The following is a 24,430-nucleotide window of genomic DNA, read 5'->3' on the forward strand; positions in this document are numbered from 1 at the left end:
TTAAGATGGCTTTAGTAAGATATATTTTTTGGGAGCGCCTGGGTGGCTCAGTCGATTAAGCGACTGCCTTTGGCTCAGATCATGGTCCTGGAGTCCTGGGATCGAGTCCCTCATTGGGTTCCCCACTCAGCAGGGAGCCTGCTTCTGCCTCGGACCCTCCCCCTTCTCATGCTCTCTCTGTCTCATTCTTTCTCTTTCAAATAAATAAAAATCTTCTTTAAGAAAGGATTTTTTTTTTTAATTAGAAGTTTTAAAACACAGAAATAAAGAGAATAAGGAACCACAAGGCTCACCTGGGCTCCAGAATTTTGTTTCATATCCGCCTTCTGCTCCTGCCACTTCTTTGTGGTTTTTAGGTTTGGGAAGTAGGGGGGTTTGGCTGAGGGATTGTACAGCAAATTCTTTTTTTTTTTTTTTAAGATTTTATTTATTTATTTGACAGAGATCACAAGTAGGCAGAGCAGGAGGCGGGGGGGAGGGAAACAGGCTCCCCGCTCAGCAGAGAGCCCGATGCGGGACTCAATCCCAGGACCCTGAGACCATGACCTGAGCTGAAGGCAGAAGCTTAACCCACTGAGGCATCCAAGCACCCCCATACAGCAAATTCTTAATGTGGAGAGAGGTCTCCTGAAAATACTTGGAGGTTGAGAAGCCTCTTGATTCAGGAGTGGCAGGAGGGGTGGTTTTGGGGCTGGGGGTCTTGGGGCATCCCAAGTGTAGCGGACTGGGGGGAGGACTTCATGGTTGGCTTAGTGACTTCCTTAACTCAAAGGTGTCGTAAATTAGTCTGGGTGGAGCTCAGGAATCAATGTTAAACTCATGCCTCGGGTGATTCAAATGTCCTGGGGTCACTCTCAGGGTATCTGCTTCAGGGAGGGATTTGGCTCAGAAGTAGAGGAAGAGAAAGGGCTGGAGGCTGTGGGGAAGACTTTCTACAGTGGTCACTTAGCCACCATGAGCTACAAAGGCCCCCCACCCACTGCTGTCATCCCACTGCCCCCATCACCAGGGCCCGAGGACTTAGTGGGTGGGACAGTACTCATGGTCCATGTTCTGTTTCTAGAATGGCATCATCACTGGTGTGTACCCGGCGAGCCCCTCCAGTTGGCTTATCGTGGTGGTGGGTGTGATGTCAACCATGTATGCCAAGATCGACCCCTCGCTGGGGATAATTGCAAAAATCAATCGGACCCTGGACACGACGTAAGTACTCTTTTCAAATCTCCAATTGTCTAGGAAGTTAGCGATTTTTGCTGCTGGTATTTTTATGTCTTTTCAAATATAAGGACCGTTACTGTGCTGATTCCATTTGAAGCTTGCTTGGCTGTTCTCCTGTAGGCTTTCTTCTGTGAATAAGGCCCTCAGGGAGTTTGGGGTCCCTCCTGGCCCTTTCTCCGAAGATGGCCTTGGTCCTGGGTTGCTGTGGGACGTCGCGTCGGGGCCCACGGTTGTGGTCAGTGCACTTTGCCTGGCTGGGGAATGCTCAAAAGGAATTTCTGCTCTAGGTGCTGGTCCTGGACATGGTCAGCTCTTTGCACTGGCGTCTGTGACCCTGAGAACTGACTGCTCTGGGGGGACCTCAGCCCCTTAGCTCCCTGTCAGAGTGGCTTAGAAACCCAGTGGGAACCCCCACGCTTCTGAGTATTTCCCATCCGGCTGAGTCGCTCGTGGCCTCCACGCTGCCTCGAGAGCACTGGCTTGTGCCTTTATAAGCGTCTGCAAGTCCTCGAATAAAAATTCCATCATTGCAGGGGAAGCGTGTCTGGGCTGGACCCCTGCCAGATTCCCTGCCCTGCCTGGAGGCCGGGGAGGCCGAGGCAGGGACCCCGACACTCCCTGACACTCTGGGGAAACCTTGCTCCTCCTGTCCTTGTGACCCCTGCAGATAGCTGGGCGGCTGTGCGTTGGGTCGTGGTGTTTGTGCGTGCTTTTCGGACTCTGGTGGGTCTAACACAGTTTTAATTTACTCTCCACTGTGGGCTCTTAGCACTGGATTAGGCTTAGAAGTATTGGCTATTTAAAGCCCTTTATAATCTGGGTCTTTATACGATTTGTTTCTTTGTCCCTCTAAACCAACTGCGGTGAACTGGGCCATGCCTGGCCCAAATTTAGAAAGACCAGGTTAGGGGTCAGCGTCTTCCCAGGCTCGAGGGTCGTTCTGGAAGCGGCTCTCCGGAGAGCACCTTCTGACCGTCCCAGGTGGCTGTTTTCACAAACGCAGACGTACTTGGCTGGGTTTGCTCTGCATCCGTCTGGCCTCTGCCGCCTCGGAAGGAACTCGTTCTTTTTTTTTTTTTTTTTTTGCTAATGCTGTTCATTGGCACGCCCATGTGTCTATTACAGAGAAAAGTCACAACACGAGATTTGATAAGTAAGTTCTGGAGCAAAAGTATTTTACTTTGAAGACCATTTGTTTTCAGTGTTACTTAACTATCAGAAGGTATTAATTTGGTGGTTTTTAAATATGGGAGGTATCTCTAGGTTACGTCTGTTGGTCATTTTTATAATTTGAAGCATGCCAGAATAATTTTAAAAAATGAGCTATAATTAAAAAAAAAGAGCTATAATTGACATACCACGTTATATTAGTTTTAGGCGTATAACATAATGATCTGGTAGATGTATGGAGCTCACACTGATTACCACAAGTAATTAAGTGACGTCACCACATGTAGGTACAGATTTATTTTTCTTGTGATGAGAACTTTTAGGATTTCCTCTCCTAGCAGTTTTAAATATACACTATGGTATTGCTAACTATAGTTACTGTGATCCCTAAACTTTTTTTTTTTTTTTTTTGGCCTTACAATGGGAAGTTCATACCCTTTTTTTTCCCTCAAGATTTTGTTTTCAGTAATCTCCACACCCACCATGGGGCTTGAACTCACAGCCCTGAGATCAAGTGTCACGCACCCTCCTAATGGAGCCAGCCAGCGGGCCTGGAAGTCTGTGCCTTTGGACTACCCGCCCCCGTTTTGCCCATCCCCCAGCTCTCTGGATCTAGGAATTTAGATTTTTGTTTCAGATTCAACATATAAGTGAGATCCTACGGGATCCGTCTGTCTCTGTCGGACCCACTTTGCTTGGCATAATGCCCTCGAGGTCCATGGTTGTCCCAAATGCAGGATTTCCTTCCTTTTTACGGCTGAATAACTTTCCATCCCATGTATGTGGCGCACTTTTGTCCATGCGCCCGTCAGTGAGCACGTAGGTGGTTTTCATATCTCGGCTGTCGTGGATGTTGCCAGATGGACTTGGGGATGCGGGTGTGTTTTCAAGAGACTGATTTCCTGGGGCACCTGGGTGGCTCAGTGGGTTAAAGCCTCTGCCTTCAGCTCGGGTCATGATCTCAGGGTCCTGGGATCGAGCCCCGCATTGGGCTCTCTGCTCAGCGGGGAGCCTGCTTCCCCCCACTCCTGCCTGCCTCTCTGCCTACCTGTGATCTCTCTCTCTCTCTCTGTCAAATAAATAAATAAATCTTTAAAAAAAGAGAGAGAGAGACTGATTTCCGATAAATACTCAGAAGTAGAGTTGCTGGATCATAGGGCAGTTCTGTTTTTAGTTTTTTTGAGGAAGCTCTATCCTGGTCTCCACAGCGGCTGCCCCAACAGTGCCCGAAGGTTCCCTATTTTCTATGTCCTTGCCAACGTTTGGTGTTTAAATCCCTTTTATTTTATAACTAGCTTGTGGTTTCCAAAACAACTGAAACGGAAAACAAGACTGCAGAGGTTTTGTACGGTTCCATCTTTCCCATACAGGGTGTCTCTTTCCTTAGCAAGTGAGGAATTAATTGTCTCTCTTGAAGTTTATCACTTACATGACCGTTTTACGGTTGGTGTCCGACTCTCGATTTCAGCTCAGGTCGTGATCTCAGGGTCCTGGGATCGAGCCCCAAGTGGGCTCTGCGTTGAGCAGGGGGTCTGCTTGAGATTTCCTCTCTCCCTCTCCCCCGACCTCTGCTCACGCTCTCTCTCTCAATAAATCAATAAAATCTTTAAAAAAAATAAATGGTCATTTTGTAGCATCAGTTTCTTTCCTGCCTGGATCCAAACCAGGCTCTTTTGGTAGAAGCAGCCACACCAGTTTCCCCGAGTGACCTGAGCGTCTGTGAGTCCTGGCGATATCCGAAGCGATGCCGGAGGAAGGAGAGGGGGCAGGAAGGGAACGGCCCAGAGGCGTGGTGGGCGCCCGGCTATGGTGGTGTGCCGGTGGACCCGGGCCGTGGGTTTCTCCGTGGACAGCCCGCCACCTCACACGTCCCCTGTCCCCATCCCCGTCCCCAGACCCTGGAGGAAGTTGTGCGTTTCCCCCCTAGGACGCAGGAGGCTTGGTTTGTCCCGAGGACGGGAGAGCGATGCCTGAGCCTTTGAGAGCCGGGTTGGCGCTCAGGGGATGTGGCATCCTGTCTTGGACTCGGGGTCTGCGGTCCCCCTCCTGTGGAGGGAAGGCCGCTCCGGCTGGTGGCATGTGGTGTCCCCACTAGCGTGCACTCGGCTCGTGTTGTCTCCCCAGCAGCTGCATGTCCAGCCAGACGAAGAACGTGGTGAGCGGCCTCCTCTTCGGCACGGGCCTGTGGGTGGCCCTCATCGTCACCATGCGCTACTCCCTCAAGGTGCTGCTGTCCTACCACGGCTGGATGTTCGCCCAGCACGGCAAGATGAGCCGCGCCACCAAGATCTGGATGGTAAGGGATCCCCACTGTGCTCGTGGCACCCAGCCGCTGTGGATGGTTTCTGAGCACTTTCTTGGGGTACGCCTGGTGCGCGCCAGGCCGCCCAGCTGGTCGCGGTGTGCGCGGCTGGTTGGGCCTGGAAGTCAGTACGCATGTGTGGAACCACGGCCATTATCGGTGTTGCACACTTAGCTCCGCGCCGCCCCCCCCCCCCCGGGCTTCCTTATGTCCCACCCCGCCTTTCCTTTGCGGTGAGAGCTCGTAGGTAAATGTGCCGTCTTAGCGGAGGCTTAAGTGCACCGGGACAGCCCCGTGCCCCCGACAGCTGCCACCTCCCTCGCCACCGTATTCGCCCTTCCAGGTCTGGCTCGTCTCACTCAGCACCCGCTCTTATGCAGGTGGCTTTTACTTTGAAAGGGGGATCCTCGGGGACTTTTCTGCCCTTCCACGTGGGGTTGGTTGACCTGAGAGCCGCAGGGGGTTGAGTCACCGTGACTACAGGCCGATTCACGGCGCTGGGGAGTTTTGAACACGGTGTACCGGAGCCAGCTGGGTTTGCCGTCCAGGTTCTCCATCCAAGGAGGGTGGCGCCCGCCCGCACTGCAGCTTCTCTGACTAGCTCCAAGGCGGGGGTTCCGTGGTGTCCCTCGCTGTTCTGCCCGCGGGCGGGAGCGCAGTCGGCCGGCAACCTCCGGGGGCCCACCCTGGCCGGGGCATCTCGACGCCTCCGCCAGACTTGGGGTGGTTTTTGGGTGGGGTCACCTGGTTGTTGGCAAAGGCCTGTGAGGTACGGGGTGGAAAACGGACCGGAGATGGAGACACGAAGCGCAGATAATCAGGAAAGAGTCAGCAGGTTGAGAACGGGCTCTACCTCTTCAACACGGTCTCTCATTTTCAAATGCGCTTTTTTTTAAGAGTATGGTCAAGATCTTTTCGGGCCGAAAACCCATGTTGTACAGCTTCCAGACGTCGCTGCCACGCCTGCCGGTCCCGGCCGTCAAGGACACCGTGAGCAGGGTAGGTGTGGCCTTGAGCTCCCTGGGACGCCCCCTCCGAGCCGCCGGGCGTCCGGGGTTTAGGGCTGATGACCCGATGGCGGCCGGTTGTCAGTTGGCCGTGTTAGGTCTCAGCAGTGGACTCATCCGGCCGTTGTCGGAGATCTCTTCCTTTCTGACGTATCGGCACACGTGAGCTGTTTTTTATTTTTAAAAGCATCACATTTGATAGTTTTGCACAATTTTTTTTACACAGCTTTATTGTGATATAATTCACATATCATACAGTTCCTGGAAGCATCCGATTCAACGGTCTTTGGTATGTTATGTGACTGGTTTTAAATTGCAGTGTATACGTATATAACACGAATATGACCGTTTTAACCACTTTAAACCGTGCCGTTGTGTGGCACTGAATTCAGTCTCATAGTGCCGTCTCCACCACGGTCTAGTTCTAGAACTTTCCATCACCCAATCCCCACCCCCGTCAGCATCACACCCCCATTTCCCCCGGCTCAGCCCCAGTACCCACAGCCTGCTCTCTGTCTCTGGGGGTTCGCCTCTCCTGGATGTTTCCGGTACATGGAATCCCACGACATGTGGCTTTTAGACTGTTTTGAGGCTGTGTCTCTGCTGTAGTGTCTGTCCCTGTATCTTGCCTTTTAATGACTGAGTGATATCCAACTGGACGGTTGGACCCCACCGCATTCATGCAGTCACCTGTTGCTGGACATTGGAGTTGTTTCCACCTTCTGGCCGTTGTGAATGGTTTTGTTCGAGGACCTGCTTGCCGTTCTGCTGGGTGTGAGCCTGGAACCGGGGCCCTGGGGTCTGATGGGACCTGTGCTTCGCACGTGGGAGGCCCCGCCAGGCTGAATCCCACAGCACACACGTTCCCACTGCAGCCGGCGAGGGCGGCTGTTTCTGCCTGTCCCGTGGCCTCATTTTAAAACCTAAGTGGGACATGTCTTGGCTTTTGAATCCCAGCCTCCTTATTTCGTCCCTCTTGGCCTTTTCAAGTTCCCTCTCATATCTGCTCTCCTGTGCCCTGACCTGTGGCCCCACGGCCAGGAGCCCCATCCCGCAGGAGGGCAGCCAAGCCACCTGCCGCGCCGCCTGCCGGAACCCAGCGCCCGGCTTGACGTGCTTCGGAATGTAATTTTCAGTCCCACTCCTGCGCGTCTCACTTTGAGTAAACTTGAAAACCTGAGCAGTTGCTCTGTTTTAGGAGTGGTGGCTACTTTTAAATATTTAAGGAGGGGTCCTGGAGATCTCTCTGCCACCCTAAAGCTGTGTTCACGGCAGACAAAACTTGGCAGGTGGATGCATTTCCTGATAAGATGATGGCCTTACTTTCTAGATCGCTTGTGTACGTGGCAGCAGCTGTTGACGATGGTCTCAGAAGCCCACCGCTCTATCTGTGACCTGCCACCTGGGCTCTCTGACTTCAGGGCGGGGCTGGTCAAAATCCGGCCCCCACAGCCCTGTCCCTGGAGACCTGCCCTTGACCCGGGGCTGGGCCCTCCCCATCTCATTGTTCTGGCTCCTCATTCGTGCCCTGGTATCCAGGCCTCATCCCACACACCTTCCCAGCACTGTCCTGAGTCACTGTTGAGTGGGTGGGAATAGGGCTTTCATTAAGGGCCAAATGATGGGTAAAGACAAGTGAGACGTCCTTGCTGGGCGAGCCGTGATCTTGTCACTCTGGTGATCTCGGTGATGCTTGTCTGGAGAGCCGGAAGGACATTAAGGGACGAAGGAGTGTGTTTGTGTCTTTGTTGCTGACGTAAAGCCGTCTGGTTAACTTGTTCAAGGACCCGCAAAACCAGCTTGGTGGAGTTGTTCCTTTTTTTTTTTTTTTTTTTTAAAGATTTTATTTTTAAGGGGAGCCTGAGTGGCTCAGTCTGTTAAATGACTGACTCTCGGTTTTGGCTCAGGATTGTGAGATCAAGCCCCGTATCATGCTCCCCTGAGCGTGGAGCCTGCTTGGGATTCTCTCTCTCCCTCTATCCCCCCCCCCCGCAATTGTTCATCCGCTCTCTCTAAAATAAATCTTTAAAATAAAAAAAATTATTTTTAGGGGTGCCTGGGTGGCTCAGTCGTTAAGCGGCTGCCTTTGGCTCAGATCAGGATTCCAGGTCCTGGGATCGAGCCCCGCATCAGGCTCCCTGCTTGGTGGGAAGCCGCTTCTCCCTCTCCCACTCCCCCTGCTTGTGTTCCCTTTCCTGCTGTCTCTCTCTCTGTCAAATAAATTTAAAAAAATTTTTTTTAATTATTTTTGATTAATCTCCTTTTCCCAACGTGGGACTTGAACTCTCAACCCCGAGATCAAGAGTTGTGCGTTCCTCCGACTGAGCCGGCCAGGCATCCCTCCTTGGGGAAGATTTTTAAATCTTGTAAATACGTTTACGTTCTTCCTAAGACACAGATGGGGGGCCTGTGTGTGAACTTGGCGGGTGTGCCCTGTGTCAACCCTAGTACCTAGAGTCCGTGAAGCCTCTGATGAAGGAGTCCGACTTCAAACGGATGACGGTTCTGGCAGAAGATTTTGCAGTCACCCTTGGGCCCAAACTGCAGTGGTACCTGAAGTTAAAATCCTGGTGGGCCACCAACTATGTAAGTGCACGTGCTCGCCATCCGTCGATGCGTTCGTGTGCCAGTTCGTGCCGCGAATCAGCCGGGCCTCCCCGCGTGGGGCGGGCGAGAGGAGCCGCTTGGCGGGCCGTACGAGGTGGGGTGCGCAGGAGGAGGTATTCACTGTGACCGGAGGGAGCCAGAGGCCGGGGCCGGAGGCGGGCTGGCGCACGTGCTGTTTAAATCAGGCGCCGGCGGCAGGGGTGTGCTGAGCTCGCACTTGGGCTTAGGCTCCCACACGGGCCGTGGCGTGTGTCCCACATACACACTCGCGCCCGCGAGCCGTCCTGCACCCCGGGGGCCCCGCCAGCCCGTGTGGCTCCCGCTCAGCTCGTCGGTGCTCTGTCCCCTTGGCCCCCCGCAGGTGAGCGACTGGTGGGAGGAGTACATCTACCTGCGAGGACGGGGGCCGCTGATGGTGAACAGCAACTACTATGCCATGGTGAGTGCCCCCGGCGGGCGTAGCGGGCGTCCCCACAGGCCCGCAGGCCGCCCCGGAAGCTCCTGCCCCTGTTCCCGCGGACCCAGGCTTTCTGCCGGGGCCCAGCCCCTGCCTGCTACGCCTGAGAGCTGCGCGTGGCCGTCCTTTTGTGTTGGCCCCGAGCCACTGCCGAGAGATTAGGGCCGCAGAAATACTCCCAAGGCCATCGGTGGCCCCTCTGCCTGTCATCTCAGCTGGGCGCTGCGTTGTGATGCCGCGGTGACGTGTGGGCTGTGTCTGTGCCACTCCACCGAGCGTGGCGACAGGTGGCCACGGCTCCCCCAGCCCTGGGACGCCAGGAGGTTCTTGTCTTCGGCGGCTTCGAGGCCTGGGAGGGCTCTTCCCGTTGTCTCGTTGGAAGCCTCATAGCTGGGGTTCGGGAACCGGCATTTAATAGCCTTAATAACCGGGCAGCTTCGTTCTTTGTTCTTTTTCTTCCTGTTCGTCACTTTTATTTGCTTGTAAAGTACAAAACTGTCCAAGCGTAGGAAATGCAGTTCCAATTTTTTTTCTATCAGAGCGGGGGTGATCTCACACCGATGGAAACATTTTAGCAGTGCGGAAGTGCCCTCCCGTGTATTTAAGTGAGCGTGGCTTTGCCCACGGACGTCCTCTGTGCCGACACGGGTTTGCCTTCTCAGGACTTGCTGTACATCCTGCCGACCCAGATCCAGGCAGCGAGAGCGGGCAACGCCATCCACGCCATCCTGCTCTACAGACGACGGCTGGACCGGGAGGAGATCAAGCCGGTACGCAGGCTCACTGCTCTAGAAACTTCTTTTCTGACGGCTTTGTTGATCTCGTGCACATACTCGAGGCCTCCTTCGCTAGGTCCTGTTGTATCTATATAACATACCCCTGACATTGTCTCCACGGTCCAGGGCGTGAACATATCCGTCACCCCCAAAAGTTCGCTTGTGCCTTCTGTCTCTGGGTCACTTGTACCGTTCAAAGCTTGATGCGAATGAAACCGTGCAGTATGCTCGCTCTCTCTTTGTCTCTGGTCTTGCCTCTTTCACTCTCCGTAATTACCGTGAGATTTAATGCTCCTGGTGTGTTCTAAATTCCTACTGTACGTCACCCCGTGATCTCAGCCGGAAGAAGCTCTTGTTTACCTTTGGAAGAAAACAATTGAGCTGGTGAATTAGTCCGGGAGAACAAGACATTTCTTTCTTTAGGTAGCCCTTGGTTGAAGCGCCAGTTTGGAAAAGGTCTGTGGTGTAAGTGTCAGGTGACAAATGATCCCTTAGAAGGCGTGACCTCTGGGCAGGAGGGGTGCGGGGCCCCAAGCCCTGGCCGCGCCCGGCGGGTCTTAGAGGTCGAGGTCATGGCCCAGCCAAGAGCTGCCCTCGCCGTTTGGAAGAGAGAGTCAGGCCCTGTGTGCGCGGAGGACAGATGAGTGTTTCCTTTGCTCCTTTCCCCCTTCCTCCCACCGCCCCCCCAAGGAATGTTTGTTTGTTTGAAATGCATTTTTGTTGTAGATTCTTCTGTTGGGATCCACGGTTCCGCTCTGCTCTGCTCAGTGGGAGCGAATGTTTAACACTTCGCGGATCCCAGGCGAGGAGACGGGTGAGTGGGGCCCCTTGGGGAAGCCCGTTCACTCCGTGCTCGCTGCATACGGGGTCACAGACGGGCAGCACACGGGTTCACACTGACCCTTCCTAACAGTGTGAGGTTTTAGGCTCAGGAACGTTCCTGAACGTTTCCTCGGTCTTTCTTAGGCCCGGACAAGTGACTTACCTTCAGACTCAGTTTCTCTTTGGCCGAAGGCTGTCTCCTGGGCTGTTTCTCCCAGGTCTGGCTAGGAACATTCTTTTCTTCGTCTGGCTCCCTCGGGAGTGCAGCTCTGGCCCACACTCACGGTTCTGGTGTAACACACGCTGGCGTGTGCTCAGGAGGCCGGGCCTGACCTGGGACAGCTGATCCCCACCCCCGGCCGTCGCAGAACGCCAGGAGGCCACGTAATCTGAGCCAGGACGCCCTCAAGAACAAGAGGGAGAGACATGGCACCACCTGGGACTGTTCCGGGCCAGCCAGGGCTCAGGCTGTGCCACCTGTGAGCCTCCGGGTGGCCCTGCAGGTGGCAAACACTGGTCACTCGCCAAGAGACAAACCAGGCCCCGTCTGAGCCCTTATGGTGGGCGTTAAAATGAACCCACAGCTGCTTTTTATTTTTTTGTTCCTTTTAACCCACTGCCACTTTCGAAGCTGATTGTTTACAGAGTCCTGAGCTGATCTGGCTTTTGAGGGGTGTCGTTACAGCAGGTACCTCCGGACTATGAGCCCCAGGTGGGAACTTGTCCCATGATGGTAGGCGTGGGGGTCCTCAGACACCGAAACCGGCCTCTGGCTGAGCTTCTGGAAGCGGATTCAGCTCTCCTGGGATCCGGGACCCAGAGGCTTTCTGAAAACTCACTCCAGCCTGCGTGTTTCTGGCTCAAAAGTCAACCTTTGTCTCTCTCAGTCTGGAGTCTAGTGATCCGTGGCCAGATTTTTGTGAAAAGCAGATGAGTTGGCAAAAAAACAGTTTGGGGACAGTTGGGACCATAATAGCATGCTTACATTTTTTTTTTTTTAAATTTTTAAAGGTTCTTATTTCTTTTAGAGAGAGAGAGAGAGCAGAGGACCAGAAGGGGTGAGAATCTCAAGCAGATTTTTTTTTTTTTAATTTAACTTTATTTGTCAGAGAGAGAGAGAAGGGAACCCAGTGTGGGGCTCAACCCCAGGACCCTGGGATCATGACCTGAGCTGAAGGCAGACACTTAACCGATTGAGCCACCCAGGGGCCCCCGTAATAGCGTTTTAAAAAATGATTTTAATGAAGTGCCATACAGTTGTTCCTTTTATGCGTGGTTTCATGTTCCATGGTCTCGGTTACCCACGACCAGCCACGGCGTGGGAGCTGGTGATTCCCCGCGACCTCCGCCTAACCCTGTGTCATACCCGTGTGACTTGTGTCCCGTCATCACAAGAAGAAGGGCCAGGAAAGGTGTTTTGAGAGAGAGACCGCGTCCACATAAGCTCTGTTAGCACAGGATGTAATCGCTCCGGGTTTGCTGTTGTTAACGTCGTACTACACCTCGTTTGTAAGTCAGACGTGATCACAGGCCCGTAGGCTGGGGAAAGCAGGCGTGCGGCTGGGGTTTGATGTGCTCCCCGGCTTCCGGCACCTGTGGGGTCTCAGAACACCTCCCCTCGGATCACGGGGTGCTTCTGTACTTTTCTCTGCCCAGTTGTGCCTCAACTGTTAGTTACTCCTAACTCCTTTTCCATTTTTGTTGTTTTAAGTGTCTTTTTGAGTTGTTGGCTCCTGAATATATTAGTTTTGGGGGCCATTGTAACAAAACCTCGCAGGCTGCGGGGCTGAGAGACATTCACTGTCCCCACATCCTGGAGGCCGAAGCCCGAGACGCAGGTGCAGGCAGGGAGCCCCCCGGGGCCTCTCACCTCCCGTGCGGACGGCCGTCCGCTCCCTGTGTCCTCACGGGGTCATCCCTCCGTGCCTCTCTGTGTCCTGATCGTTTCCTACAAGTACCCTGGTCGTGTGGGATTAAGGTCCATCTTAATCACAATGTGTTAATAGAATTACCTCTTTAAAGGCCCTGCTTCCAAATACAGTCGCATCCGAGGGGGGCATCCAAGCATGTGAGTGGAAGGGGCTCAGTCGGGCCAGAACTCTAGGGGAGAGGAATGCAAATGTGGACCCTGAGCGGCTACCCAGCTGTGTTCTCAGTAATTTCAACAGCCGGTTGGGTTTTCTGGGGTTCATCGTGGCTGCAAGAGGCCTGATTCTCCTTTCTTAGTTTACCGTGCACTGGCCAGGACCTGGTGTAGCATCTGAGCGGAAGTGATCCTAGTGTGCCGCTTCTTATATCTGACTTTGATTGAAGGCTCGAAGGGCGTGTTTGCTGTAGTTTTCTGTAGTAACCCTTGAACGGGCCAAAGTCATTGGCTCGAGATCATACGGGCAGTGAGTGGCTGAGCGGAGCTGAGACGGAGTCAAATCTCTCAGCTTTGATCTGTACCGAACTGTCTACAGACTCTTGAGGAATGGACGGATGGGGCCCGCCGAGGGACACGGCGGGGGCAGGGTTGGGGCCGCAGGACGGTCGGGGGGGCCAGGGCCGTGCTCAGCTCTCCCTAACCGCTGCCTCTGGGTTCCGTGTCCCGCCGCAGACACCATCCAGCACGTCCGGGACAGCAAGCACATCGTGGTGTTCCACAAAGGGCGCTACTTCAAGGTCTGGCTGTACCACGACGGCAGGCTGCTGAAGCCCCGGGAGATCGAGCAGCAGATGCAGCGGATCTTGGACGACCCCTCCGAGCCTCAGCCTGGGGAGGCCAAGCTGGCGGCCCTCACGGCTGGAGAAAGGTGTGTGGCTCCTCGGTGACAGGGGTCTGGCCGGTGGACTTGGGACGGCCGGAGGGAGGGGTGCGTGGGGGCGGGGCAGCGGCGCTGAGGGGCGGGGCTGGAGCGCAGAGTCCGAGTCCCGCCCCTGCTGGCCGGCGGCCCATCCAGGTGCCCGGGGTGCCAGGGCTCCAGACACTCAGGAGTGAGGCTCTGCGGCGGGGCTGCGGGCCTGTTGAACTCGGGACACAGGCTCTGCCGCGGGGGTGCGGGTGCTGGGAGCGGCAGAGAGGGTCCCGTGGGCCCGCCTACATTGGGGCGAGACTCGGCCATTTAAAAGGCCCCCCCCCCGAGGGCCCCGAGCGGGTGTAGGAGATTCTTCTGGTCCGGGGGCTCCTCGAGCAGTGAAGGCTGGAGCGGGCAGCGGGAGCTGGAGGGGAGGCCCTGTCCCGGAAGCCCGGGGGTGTTAGGGCGTCACCGCGGCTTCCCCGGGGCTGGAAGGAGCCGCGGAGGGCAGTGTGTTCGGGGGACGAGCTCCCTCCCCGTGGGCTCACGAGCATCTGTGGCCCAGGTGGCAGGTGGGCACAAATCGCAGCTGAGGAGTGGGCTTGCCTGGGACCCCCTGCCCCGAGGGGCTCCGTGGGCGGCCGGCCCTGAGGCTCCCTGAGTGTATGTGCTGGCCCGTCACCTTCTTGTCCCTTCACACAGCACTGGTAACCATCCTTGCTGTCACTGTGGCCCCTGGCAGACAGTGACGACAATGGTGTTGGTACCTTAGGCCACCTCAGCGAGCACTCGGGAGAGAAGAGGGCAGGAGACAGGCCAGATGACCCTGATCTGGAGTGGTGGGTGGGTGAAGGACCAGAGGAGGGCCGAGTGAGGGTCCTAGCGGCCATCGAAGGAGCCGTGGCTGGGGCGACTCTCAGGACGAGGGTGTCGTGTCCGCTCCTTGTATCCCAGGAAAGGTAGGATGAAGAGAATCCCATTCCTTGGACTCCCAGGGGTGCCGCTTACCCCCAGGGTGTCCTGTGGCTGTTAGTAGCATGGACTTGGGTTGGAAGCTCTCCCTGCCACAAAATAGCTGTGATCACGTCTGTGTGCCTGTCCCCCCCCCCCGCCCCCAAAAGATGGGAATGGTAGTGCTGGTCAGTGAGCTCGTACGTGGACAAGGGCTGGAGGGGAGCCGGGCCGGAGGGACGGGCTCACAGCACCTGCCACGACGTCGTCAGGATGGTCGCTGGCACGGGCGCGGGGAGCCCTGTCTCGGTCACGAAGCTCAGGGCTTGTATTCTCGTGGCCCACCCAGCATTCAGTGAGCGGAGGTACGCGCCGTGCTTGTGCCCTGCTCTGGAGGGTCTGCCGACCGATGGTGCTGTCCGCTGCAGACAGGGTCATACACGCGTAGTTTCCCTTAAATTCCTACAAAACTGAAAAATGCCATTTTGAACATCGCATGTGAGACGTCCCCACGTTCCTGTAGGTTTGACTCTAAGTCTTGTTTCAGAGTACCCTGGGCCAAGTGTCGCCAGGCCTATTTTGGACGTGGGAAGAACAAACAGGCCCTCGATGCCGTGGAGAAGGCAGCGTTCTTCGTGACGCTCGACGAAAGCGAGCAGGGGTACAGGAAGGAAGACCCAGATGCGTCCATGGACAGCTACGCCAAGTCTCTCCTCCACGGCAAGTGCTCTGACAGGTAACGTGGCTGCCAGCCTCAGGTGTGTCTGCCCTGAAGGAATGAGGCTCGCACAAGAACACAGCTTTGGTTCTCTTCTCTGCACGCGCACACACGCGCACGCACACAGTGGCAGACTTTTTTCCCTCTCTGTTCCCACCCACCTCTGACTGGAGGTACTGGCGAGAGGGGTGGCTTCGGGCGCCTGGAACCAGGCAGAAGGTGGTGGACGGGGCTGAGCTGGGTATCGGCTCTGGCCTGCTCCCTGAGCTCATGACTCCTGTGGCCTCCTTTTCCCTGTCTGCGGAGCCGTCCCGCCTGCCCTGCAGGTGGGGGTGAGGCTCGTCCCAGCGTGCGTGGGGGAGGGTGTGTGCAGGGGCATGGCCCCCCTGCTCCCTGCCCTTGCCTCATGGGTCCCTTCACGTTAGAATAACATAATTGCATTCTGCTGGTCCGCAGCTCACAACGGCTTATCTTTGTCTCTGATAACAGAGAAGTGACTCATCTAAGTTCTCTGTGTGCTCCTACCAGCGCTCTGCAGAGATTTAAGAGTGTGGGCCAGCCTTTGGGGGGCTGGGGGCAGAGGAGCCCTTCCCGAACAAAACAAGTACGTGACTTTCGTTTGCTCTTGTCTTTTTGAAACAGTTAAGTCCCGTGAATGTTTCTTTCCCCCATAGGTGGTTCGATAAGTCTTTCACGTTCATTGTCTTCAAGAACGGGAAGATGGGCATGAACGCAGAGCACTCCTGGGCCGACGCGCCCATCATCGCGCACCTGTGGGAGGTGAGTGAGCGCAGCTGTCGCGCACCTGTGGGAGGTGAGTGGGCGCAGCTGTGACGTGAGCGTGGCGCTTACTGTTGCCAGTCCCGACCCCAGACGGCGTTTCATCGTGCAGTACCCATCTGATTACAGAAGGCTTCGTGACACACATCGGCGCTTCGCGTAACATGGGTTAGCTAAACAAAAGGCCTTCGTGTCTGCACTTCCTACAACTAAGTTTCCTTAAATAGAAACACATTTAATGCCGTCTCCGGTGGGACCAAAGTGACGGAACGGCGGCTGGCTCTCGTGCAGGGACTCCAGGGCAGAGCTAAAGCGGAACCATCCCTTCTTTGCTGTGTTCTCGAGACGTTTCCCACGTGCCAGGTGTTAGGCCGACTAGAAGCAAGTGCATTAAATCCTGGTTGATAAAAATGCAGCCGCGTCATTTCATTCTTAAAATTACCAAGTTATTTAAAAACTGCCAAGCCCCGGCCACCCGGTCCCTCTGCCCAGCTCGTTAAAATGTGGTGTTGGATTGGCCCTGCCACTGCTTTAAACTTTAAAAAGTTCATTTCTCCCTGAAGCGCCGGAACCTTCTTTGCGTTTGGCACGAACTGTTGAGGAAGGTTTTGCTTTCTTAACTTACCCTCCCCGGTTCTCGTTTGGAGAAATTTCTGAACTCCGGGATTGTCAACAGTGGACCTGATCCAGAAATTTCCGTATTATCCTGGTTTGATGAAGCTCAAGGTAACTTTGTTAAAGCAACAAGGCCCTTTGACATCACCCTGAAAGCCCAGCCTGTGCTTTGCAGTCTGCTGCTCTAACAGGTGGAGCTGGACGACGGGACCGTAGGCCCCCACCGTCCTTCACGGGCCGTGGCGCTCACTCGAGGACCGGACGTGATGAAATTGTCATGAACTTGTGAAGATATCTTAATGCATGACCGTGTTCTTTTCTTTTCTTTTCTTTTTTTTAAATTCCTCTGAAGGCTTTGAATCTCAATCTTTATTTTTAAAATATTTTATCTGTCCGTATTTTCCCTAGAGTCACCAATCCTAGGCCATGTCCTGCTATCTCTTACAAGGCCTATGCACGCGCTCCCTCCTCTGCCCAGAACACTCTTTCCCTGGCCACTGGCCCCGGCGGGTCTCCGCTTCACCGCAGTCCCTCCAGGCCCCTCTGCCTTCTCCCCGTCCTGGGTTAGGAGCCCTGGATGCCCCCTCCAAGACTTCTCCTGACCGTCTTACCCCTGGCTGGGGTCCGTGCAAAACCTAACCTGCCCTTCCTTCAGCCAAGTGAGGTTCTCTGTGTGGGAAAACAGTGTTCCTGAACAGTCTAAGACAGCGGTCTGGTCCCAAGACTCGAGCATACGATAAAAGCAGTCAAGTCTGAGAAGGGTCTTCGCCGCCGCCCGTCTGCCGATGCTAACAAAAACTGAGCGATCCGTTCAGCTGAAACTGCACGAGGACTCAGCTATCTTCGGTCCCTGGACGAAGCAGCTGGAGTCCGGAGGGGTCCGTCGACACAGCGGACTCGTCCAGACCTGCGGCACCTGTTCCAAGGACACCCTGAGTCGTGAGCGCATGACAGCTGGTCTCCGTGAAGGAGACAGCACTCGAGCCACGGGCAGTCTGGACGGCACAGGGTGACTTAGCCAGGTGGAGAAACCTGCGTGTGGACAAGGCCATCTTCTATTTTAAGTGCTGTTGGAGGAGAGAAGGGTAAAGAGATTGCATGGACAGCCCAAGGCGGTCACTCGGGTTCCTACCAGCAGACGGCATGGCCTGGGGCTCCAGGGACCGGACGTGGGTCCCAGGAGCTCCCCGCAGGGATGGGAACCGGCGCACTCTCTTGTCCCGGAGGCCCGGGAGCCTGTCTGCCCATGGTGAGGCGGTCAGGAGCAGATCTGGTCGGAGCTGGGTCCTGCTTGCCGCCCACATGTGCCGCCCACATGTTTCTAAAGCTTCCATGTGTCGGGCCCTCTGGGGTCTCTGATGTGGAGCGGCTCAGACACAAGTAGGCTGGCTCCTTCGCTTGCTCGGATCTGCGTGGACACCAACCACACGTGCACGCGTGGCCGCCTCCATGTACCACCCCTGTGCTGGAGCCCCGACCCCTCGCACCCAACGGCGCCCCCAGCCGGACTTGGGGTGGGGTTTTGGGGGGTGTGTGTGTGTGTGTTCGCCTCCCCCACTAGGATGTAAGCTCCCTGAGTACAGGGATTTCTTTTTTTTTTTTTTTTTTTTTTAAATATTTTATTTATTTGACAGAGAGAAATCACAAATAGGCAGAGAGGCAGGCAGAGAGAGAGGAGGAAGCAGGCTCCCCGCGGAGCAGAGAGCCCGATGCGGGGCTCGATCCCAGGACCCCGAGATCATGACCTGAGCCGAAGGCAGAGGCTTAATCCACTGAGCCACCCAGGTGCCCCTGGGGATTTCTTTTTTTAAAAAATCTTCTTATTATTTATGGAGACAAAATTGACATACCATAACATTCATCTTAAAGTACACAATTTGCTGGGTTTTGGGTATTTACAAGGTGGTGTACCACCAACACCAGCATCTACTTTTAGGATGTTCCCCCCGAAGGGAACTCCTGCTCCTCTCCCCCACCCCCGCCAGGCAACCCCAGGTCTACTTTCTATCTCGGACTGTCTGTTCTGGCCGTTGCATGGGTTGTTTCCACACTCCAACGACTGTAAACACTGCCCCTGGGAAACGTTCGTGTACACATCTTAGGCAAACACGTGTTTCCATTTGTCGTGCGTGCACCCTGGAGGAGGCTGGGGACCTGGGGAGGTCAGATGGTCAGGTTTAACGTCTTGAGGAAAAGCAGAAATTCTGGTCTGTTTTGTTCCCCATTCTCTCACTGGTGCGCAGAGGGTTGCTGGCTCATAGTAGCTGCTCCGTAAATACAACTGAATTCATCCGTGTGGGTGTCCTCGCCGGGGCAAGAGAACGCCCCAGCTACGCCTGGAGCCTGGCTCACGGGGAGTGTGGACTGGGGCACACGGCTTCCTCCCTGGGTGGCTCAGCCTCCTCGTTTTTACGCAGTGAGGATAATGGGGCCTGCCTTCCAGGCTTGCTGTAAAGATTCGGGGAATGGGAGGGGTGGCCCCCAGCGGGCACCCGGGACCTAGAAATGGGCTCGGCATGTGCTGGAGTCCTGGCTCGAGCTGCTTGCCAGCCCGCAAGCCGGGGAGCCGCCTCACGTCCATTTCTCTCCCCTCTGGAATGGAAATAACTTTCCCATCGGGTGGCTGTGCGGAGGGGGTGAGGTGCGAACGGGCGTCCTGCCGGCACACCCCGGGAGGCAGTCCTGCTGTCTTCATTACATCTCTGTGAAGAACGAGGGTCTGTCTCCCCTGGGGGTCATCTCCAAGATGCTCTAGGTAACACGGTTCACCGTGCTCTTCTTCCCTGACGGACGCATGTATCTTTTCATTTGCGACAGTATGTCCTGGCCACGGACTGCTTTCAGCTGGGCTACGCAGAGGATGGGCACTGCAAGGGCGACACCAACCCGAACATTCCGTACCCCACCCGGCTGCAGTGGGACATCCCGGAGGAAGTGAGTCCCAGCGACCTGGGGTGGGGATGAACGGAACCGGTCAGAGCCTGGGCCTCCCCCTCCGCCCCCCTGCCGCATCCTTGCTGAGTGGGCACCGGCTCAGCTGGAGGCCGCACACAGACTTGTGTCCACACATGGGCCGCAGGGCTGCTTGCCGCAGCTCCCACCGCCTCCGGCCCCAGGAGGTGGTTCTGTTTCACATTCTGGCAAAGGTTGTCGGCGAGATTTTCAGCTCACGTTTGGCCGGACAGCGCAGTGAACAAGAGAAAAGCAAAGTCACTTCCTTTGGGGTAGAAATACTCTGCGATCACTAACGTATTATTTCTGTTTCTCTCCAAGATTCTCATACAGAGGCCACTCGATACAAGGAAGCATTTTGGGGAAGGAAGTTTAGGGGCGGAAATACCACATTTCTGCCCATCCGATCCAAGCAGGCATTTCGGGGGCCCGAGAAACACTTCTCGTAGTGGAAAATGCCACGCGTGGGGCTGCCGTCTCAGCCAGGCCTTCCGCCTGCGTCCCCAGGGGCCAGCGTGAGCTCCTCAGAGCAGTGTCACCGCTGCCGAGGTGCATGGGCTCGGGGTCCTTGTACCTGACCAAGTCGGTCCCCGTGTATTTAAAATATTTCTGTAGGTTTAACTTTCTTGAGCAGTTTTAGTTTTCCCAGCGCAATGGATCAGGAAGTCCAGAGAAATCCCTCCCGCCTGCCTCCCCCGACCCAGCACACACGCGTCCATCCCCGACGCGGGGTCAGTGTCAGCCTAGTGCATTCTTGGCCTTTGCACAGATGTGCAACGACCTGTGTCCACGCACAGCCTCACACAGCAGTTTCACGGCCCCACATGTGGGCGCTGCCGGTTCCTCCCTGTCCCCCGCCCCCATGCCCTTGGCACCCAGAGGTCTTGTCACAGTTGCCACAGTGGGCCTCGTCCACAGTGTCCCGTTCGTGGAATCCTGTCGAACTTGGCCTCTGCAGACCGGCTGCTTTGCCTTAGTCTCGTGCATTTAGGGCTCCTCTCACGTCCTTCCGTGGCTTGGGAGCTCATCTCCATGCCGTGGCGTGCCACGGCCCATTCGTTTTTTAAAATTGGGAGCTGGGTCGCCACAGTGGATTTCACAAAACTAAACTCTGGACTGTGCGGAATGCCCTGTGGGGTCACACGTGGACCAGGAAGCCGCAGTCCCCCACGGGCGTTCCTCCTGCTAGGGTCCCCCCGGCACATCTGGGTGAGCGGGGGGCCTGTCCCTCCCGGACTGCTGCTCCAGGATGACGCTTCCGGGGAGGACCGGGAAGAAGATGGGACGTGTGTCTGTTCAAGCAACAGCCCTGTTGGCCGCACGAACATCTCGTCTCTGCGAGGTATGTCCGCAGCCCAGGCTCACATCTCTTTCTCCTTTTTCCTCTAGTGTCAAGAGGTGATAGAGACTTCCCTGAACAGCGCCAGCATTCTGGCAAATGACGTAGATTTCCACTCGTTCCCGTTCCACACCTTTGGTAAAGGGCTGATCAAGAAATGCAAGACCAGCCCAGATGCCTTCGTCCAGCTCGCCCTCCAGCTGGCTCACTACAAGGTACGAGCTGGGGCTCTGTGGCGAGCACTCAGGGTCTGAGCACCTGCCGGGAGCCGCATGCCCCGGGCGTGGGGAAGGCCGGACGCCTGTCCCGGGGGCCGGCCACTGGCTCAGGCCGTCTGCCACAGGCGGGGTGGGATGCGGTGAGCGGAAACCCTCTCGGTGGGTGTGGGGCAGGTCTAGAAATCAGGTCTCGAAATCAGAGACACCGGGAGAAGTTAGGCCAGAGTCAGACTTCCAGCTGACTCTGCGGTAGTTGTTCACAGAGACAATCAAGTCACGAAGCTTCCTTTCCCCGAGGAACATACTCACTGAAGTGTGTGCATGCGGAGCCATTAGCAGAAAGGGCCATCGTCGAAGGGGCGCTTTGTCCGAAGGAGCGAGGGACTTACAGACCCAGTAGCTAGATAGAGGAGTTGGATCTTGCAATTAGCAAGTTTGACCTTAAAGACTGCTGAGCACGGAGATGCACCGCGTTCGGGCCATAAAAGGAGGCGCTACTTCAGACACAGAGTTTCATAAGGGGATGCCAGGCTCCACGGTAATACGTTTGCGGATCTCGAAATGATTTTCTGCAGCGATAGAAGTTAGTGAAGCTGGCCCGAGACGAGGTAAAAAGCCAGGAGGAGGTCAGTCCCCACGATGAAAGTCAGAAGTCGGAGGCCTGCCCGGCAGCGGGACCCTGCTCAGAAGTGGCTTCGTTGCTTGGACGAGCGTAGGGTTCCAGAGGCTCCTGAAAGTGAGGGGCCGCCCGCGTGATGTCCAGAACCAGCTTCACCCTGGGCGTGATCCGGAGCTGGATAGAGCGGCCCAGCGGGTGCGGAGTGCCTCGCGGGGGCTCGTTAGTCCTCAGAGCCGCTGGGGAAGGCCTTGCTGATCTCTGCCTCTCGCACGAGCAGGAGAACTCCTTGCCCGAGACCCGCCGCTCGCAGTGGCATGGCTGGACTTGGATCCAAGCAGGCTGCTTCTGGAGCTCGTGTCTTAATTGGAGGGATGGCGAGAAAGGGCCATAGACCAGTTTTGCTCATGAACGAACGTGCAGAAAACCTAAATAAGATATTAGCAACGAGAATCCAGCAGTGTAGGCAACGTGTAAAAGCAGCAGCTTATGGGGCCCGTGGCCAGGGGCATGGTTTGGTATTAATAAACCCAGAGACAGATTAAATTATTATTTCGATCAGAGAAGAAAAAGGACAGTCCTCTCGACAAATGCTGGGAAGACATTAAAAAACTTGGCGTGCATTCCCGATAACGGCTCTAAGTAACGGAAGCTGTTTCCCTAACATGATAAGTAGCGTCACGGATCCGTAGCCAGCGTGTGGTTTGAAGGGTGAACGGATGAGTAGCCCTGTTAAGGAAAGGATGAGGCTACCTCCACCCCAGCAGGTCCAGCACTCTCGAAGGCCTTTCCGTAAGTACAGTGAGCACAGCTGATGGGATAACTGGGCAGGAGGGCGATCAGTACGTCTTCTGATGGGAATGGAGGCGACAGAAAAGCTTTCGTGATGAAGGAGTGTGCTCAGGAAGGAGCCCGGCGCAGAATTCTATGAAGACCGGAATCTCCCTTGTCCAGCACTTGGCCAAGTAGAAAGTACAACAGGCAAGGGGAATGGGAACCAGGGACAGGAGTCTGGGGTCCAGGCACACGTTGGTAAAGCAGCTGGGACTTTTGGGGAGGAAGGCAGAGACAGTCTCCAAAAGGAAGACGAGGCTGTGGTTTTGGCTGGAAAATCTCGACCCCACAGAGGCGAGTGTGCCCAGTTCACACGTCCAGTGTGGACACAGTCCGAGGTCTGGAGGTGATTTTCCAAAGGGAGCTCAAGCGATTGATTTTCGAGTTCATTTAGAAGATGTGACGTCTGAGAATAACCAGTAACATTCTGAAAAATAAAAGTAACAAGGTGGACATCGTTTCTTTCAAAGCCTAAAATGTAGGAATTAGAAGAGTTTAGTAATGAGCAAGGTGCAGTCCTGGGCACTTCTGGGATAAAGGCAGGATTTAACATCATGGGGAGGGCATGAGTTGGTGAGTGAATGGGCTTGGAAAAATGGGCCAAGTGGTTCCTTTTGGGAAGCAAATACACAGCCCGGTAGGCAAACGGAGACAGCAGAGGGTGGTAGTTCATGAGAGCAGAAAACTACACATTGTCAGGGAATGTGCGTGGAAAATTTAATCTTGCTAGGAAGCCCATGAATGCAGCGTAAGTAAGACTGCATGTTTGCCTCTGCGATTTGCAAAGGCCTTTCAAGTCCGTGCTTGTACAGGGGCAGTTTAGAGAGGGAAGCGCGCGTGCGGCAGCGAGGCTCTTCCAGTGGGAAATGTGCGTGACCCTAACCTGGCAAATTCTTCCTCGAGAACTGTACTCTCTAGGCCCGGATCGCAAAGATGAGCTGAAACAGGCCTCTCAGTAAAAGTTTGAATCCGTCAAGAAGATTATCAGTGTGAAATGTTAGATTATCGTATTTTTGTACAACGGACAATTGTGTGTCCGTTAAATGTGTCTGTGGTGTGTTCTGTGAACACACTTGGCCATCGGCACCATGTGAAAGTTTTATTTCTTTACTATGGTGATCTGCAAACTCTGGCCCACGGCCCACTTCCCGCCCTTCACCTGTTTTCACATGGCCCTTGAGTTAAGGATGGTGTTGTATTGTTAATAATTGAAAAAAAAAAACCAAAAACCAAAAAACAGAAGAATGCTGTCTCGGACGACTGTATATCACATGTCATTTCTGCGTTCACAGAGGACGTTTGCTTAGCGTTCAGTCGGACGAATGGTCTACGGGGGTTTCGAGTGGACTGAGCAGGTGCCACGTACGACCCATGAAAAATATAAGGCAGATCTTTCCATGCAGAAGTTCTCATGTGCAGGCCCAGTTGAGGACCAGCTGTGTTAGGGACATGACTCTGTGGAGCTGTGGTTCTGACCCTTCCTGGCTCAGCTCAGAGCTGCAGGGCCTTCCCTTGGCTCTGTGTAAATGCAGATGTCCTGTGTGTCCTGGGGGGTCTCTGTTCCAGGCTTCTGACCCTTCTCTGTGCCCTGGACCCTGCAGGAAGTTTGGGGAAGCCTTGGGGATCCCATCTCAGCATAATGTGTATAAAGCATGAAAGGAACTACGTAGGGTTACGGAGATAATCAGTTAATAAAAATGCACATCAAAATATTAAATGTAAATTTGTAGCACAGTGAGTGTAATTATGCACTAAATTTGGGGTGGCAGAGCTAATGACTACTGTAATTTTGAAGTTGTGATAAGCATAGATGGTATTTTGGGACATCTGCAGCAACCATAATTTGTTGTGCAAATAGCTATGATTTTCTCTTCAAAGTCACCGCGCTGTTGGTAATTACTGTGGTTTGTTGGCTGTGCTTCTACGTGCTGTATTTCAGTTTGAGGTTAGTAGAAATTAAAATGTGTCTATTTTTCCCTTCCGAGTTAACATGTTCCAAAGGTTAGTGACCATTGGTCTGATCCCTGTCTGCCCTTCCAACCTCCTCTCATAACACACCTGGTGTCATTCGCTCACCGCACTGGCCTTTTTGCTGTGCTCAGATATGTCCAGCTCTTTTCTACCTCAGGGCCTTTGCACTTGCTCTCCATCAGTGGTTGCTGTGTCTCAGATTGAGGTGTGGTTGGTTAGGTCTCTGCTCAAGTCCCCCGTCTCCTATTTAAGATGGCTCCTGACCCCTCGCTCTTCTGTCACCCTGCCTCGTTCCTGTTT

General features: G+C 54.8%; 1 protein-coding gene across 4 annotated transcripts in view; it reads left to right on the forward strand.

Annotated features, from left to right (window-relative positions):
* CPT1A (carnitine palmitoyltransferase 1A) overlaps positions 1 to 24,430 on the forward strand; it is a 49,356-nt gene that overhangs the window by 17,331 nt on the left and 7,595 nt on the right. For 3 of the 4 annotated variants that reach the window (XM_080816462.1, XM_080816463.1, XM_080816464.1), the window contains 12 exons: positions 1,064 to 1,203; positions 4,513 to 4,684; positions 5,588 to 5,689; positions 8,146 to 8,283; positions 8,666 to 8,743; positions 9,424 to 9,531; positions 10,264 to 10,351; positions 12,959 to 13,154; positions 14,635 to 14,823; positions 15,480 to 15,585; positions 19,018 to 19,134; positions 20,542 to 20,706. In XM_080816462.1, coding sequence (XP_080672588.1) covers positions 1,064 to 1,203; positions 4,513 to 4,684; positions 5,588 to 5,689; positions 8,146 to 8,283; positions 8,666 to 8,743; positions 9,424 to 9,531; positions 10,264 to 10,351; positions 12,959 to 13,154; positions 14,635 to 14,823; positions 15,480 to 15,585; positions 19,018 to 19,134; positions 20,542 to 20,706 — 1,599 coding nt within the window. The remainder of the gene's footprint in view (positions 1 to 1,063; positions 1,204 to 4,512; positions 4,685 to 5,587; positions 5,690 to 8,145; positions 8,284 to 8,665; positions 8,744 to 9,423; positions 9,532 to 10,263; positions 10,352 to 12,958; positions 13,155 to 14,634; positions 14,824 to 15,479; positions 15,586 to 19,017; positions 19,135 to 20,541; positions 20,707 to 24,430) is intronic. The other variant, XM_080816465.1, reaches the window with a different exon arrangement.

The sequence above is a fragment of the Martes martes genome, assembly GCF_963455335.1.
Source record: "Martes martes genome assembly, chromosome: 10".
Taxonomy (NCBI): domain Eukaryota; kingdom Metazoa; phylum Chordata; class Mammalia; order Carnivora; family Mustelidae; genus Martes; species Martes martes.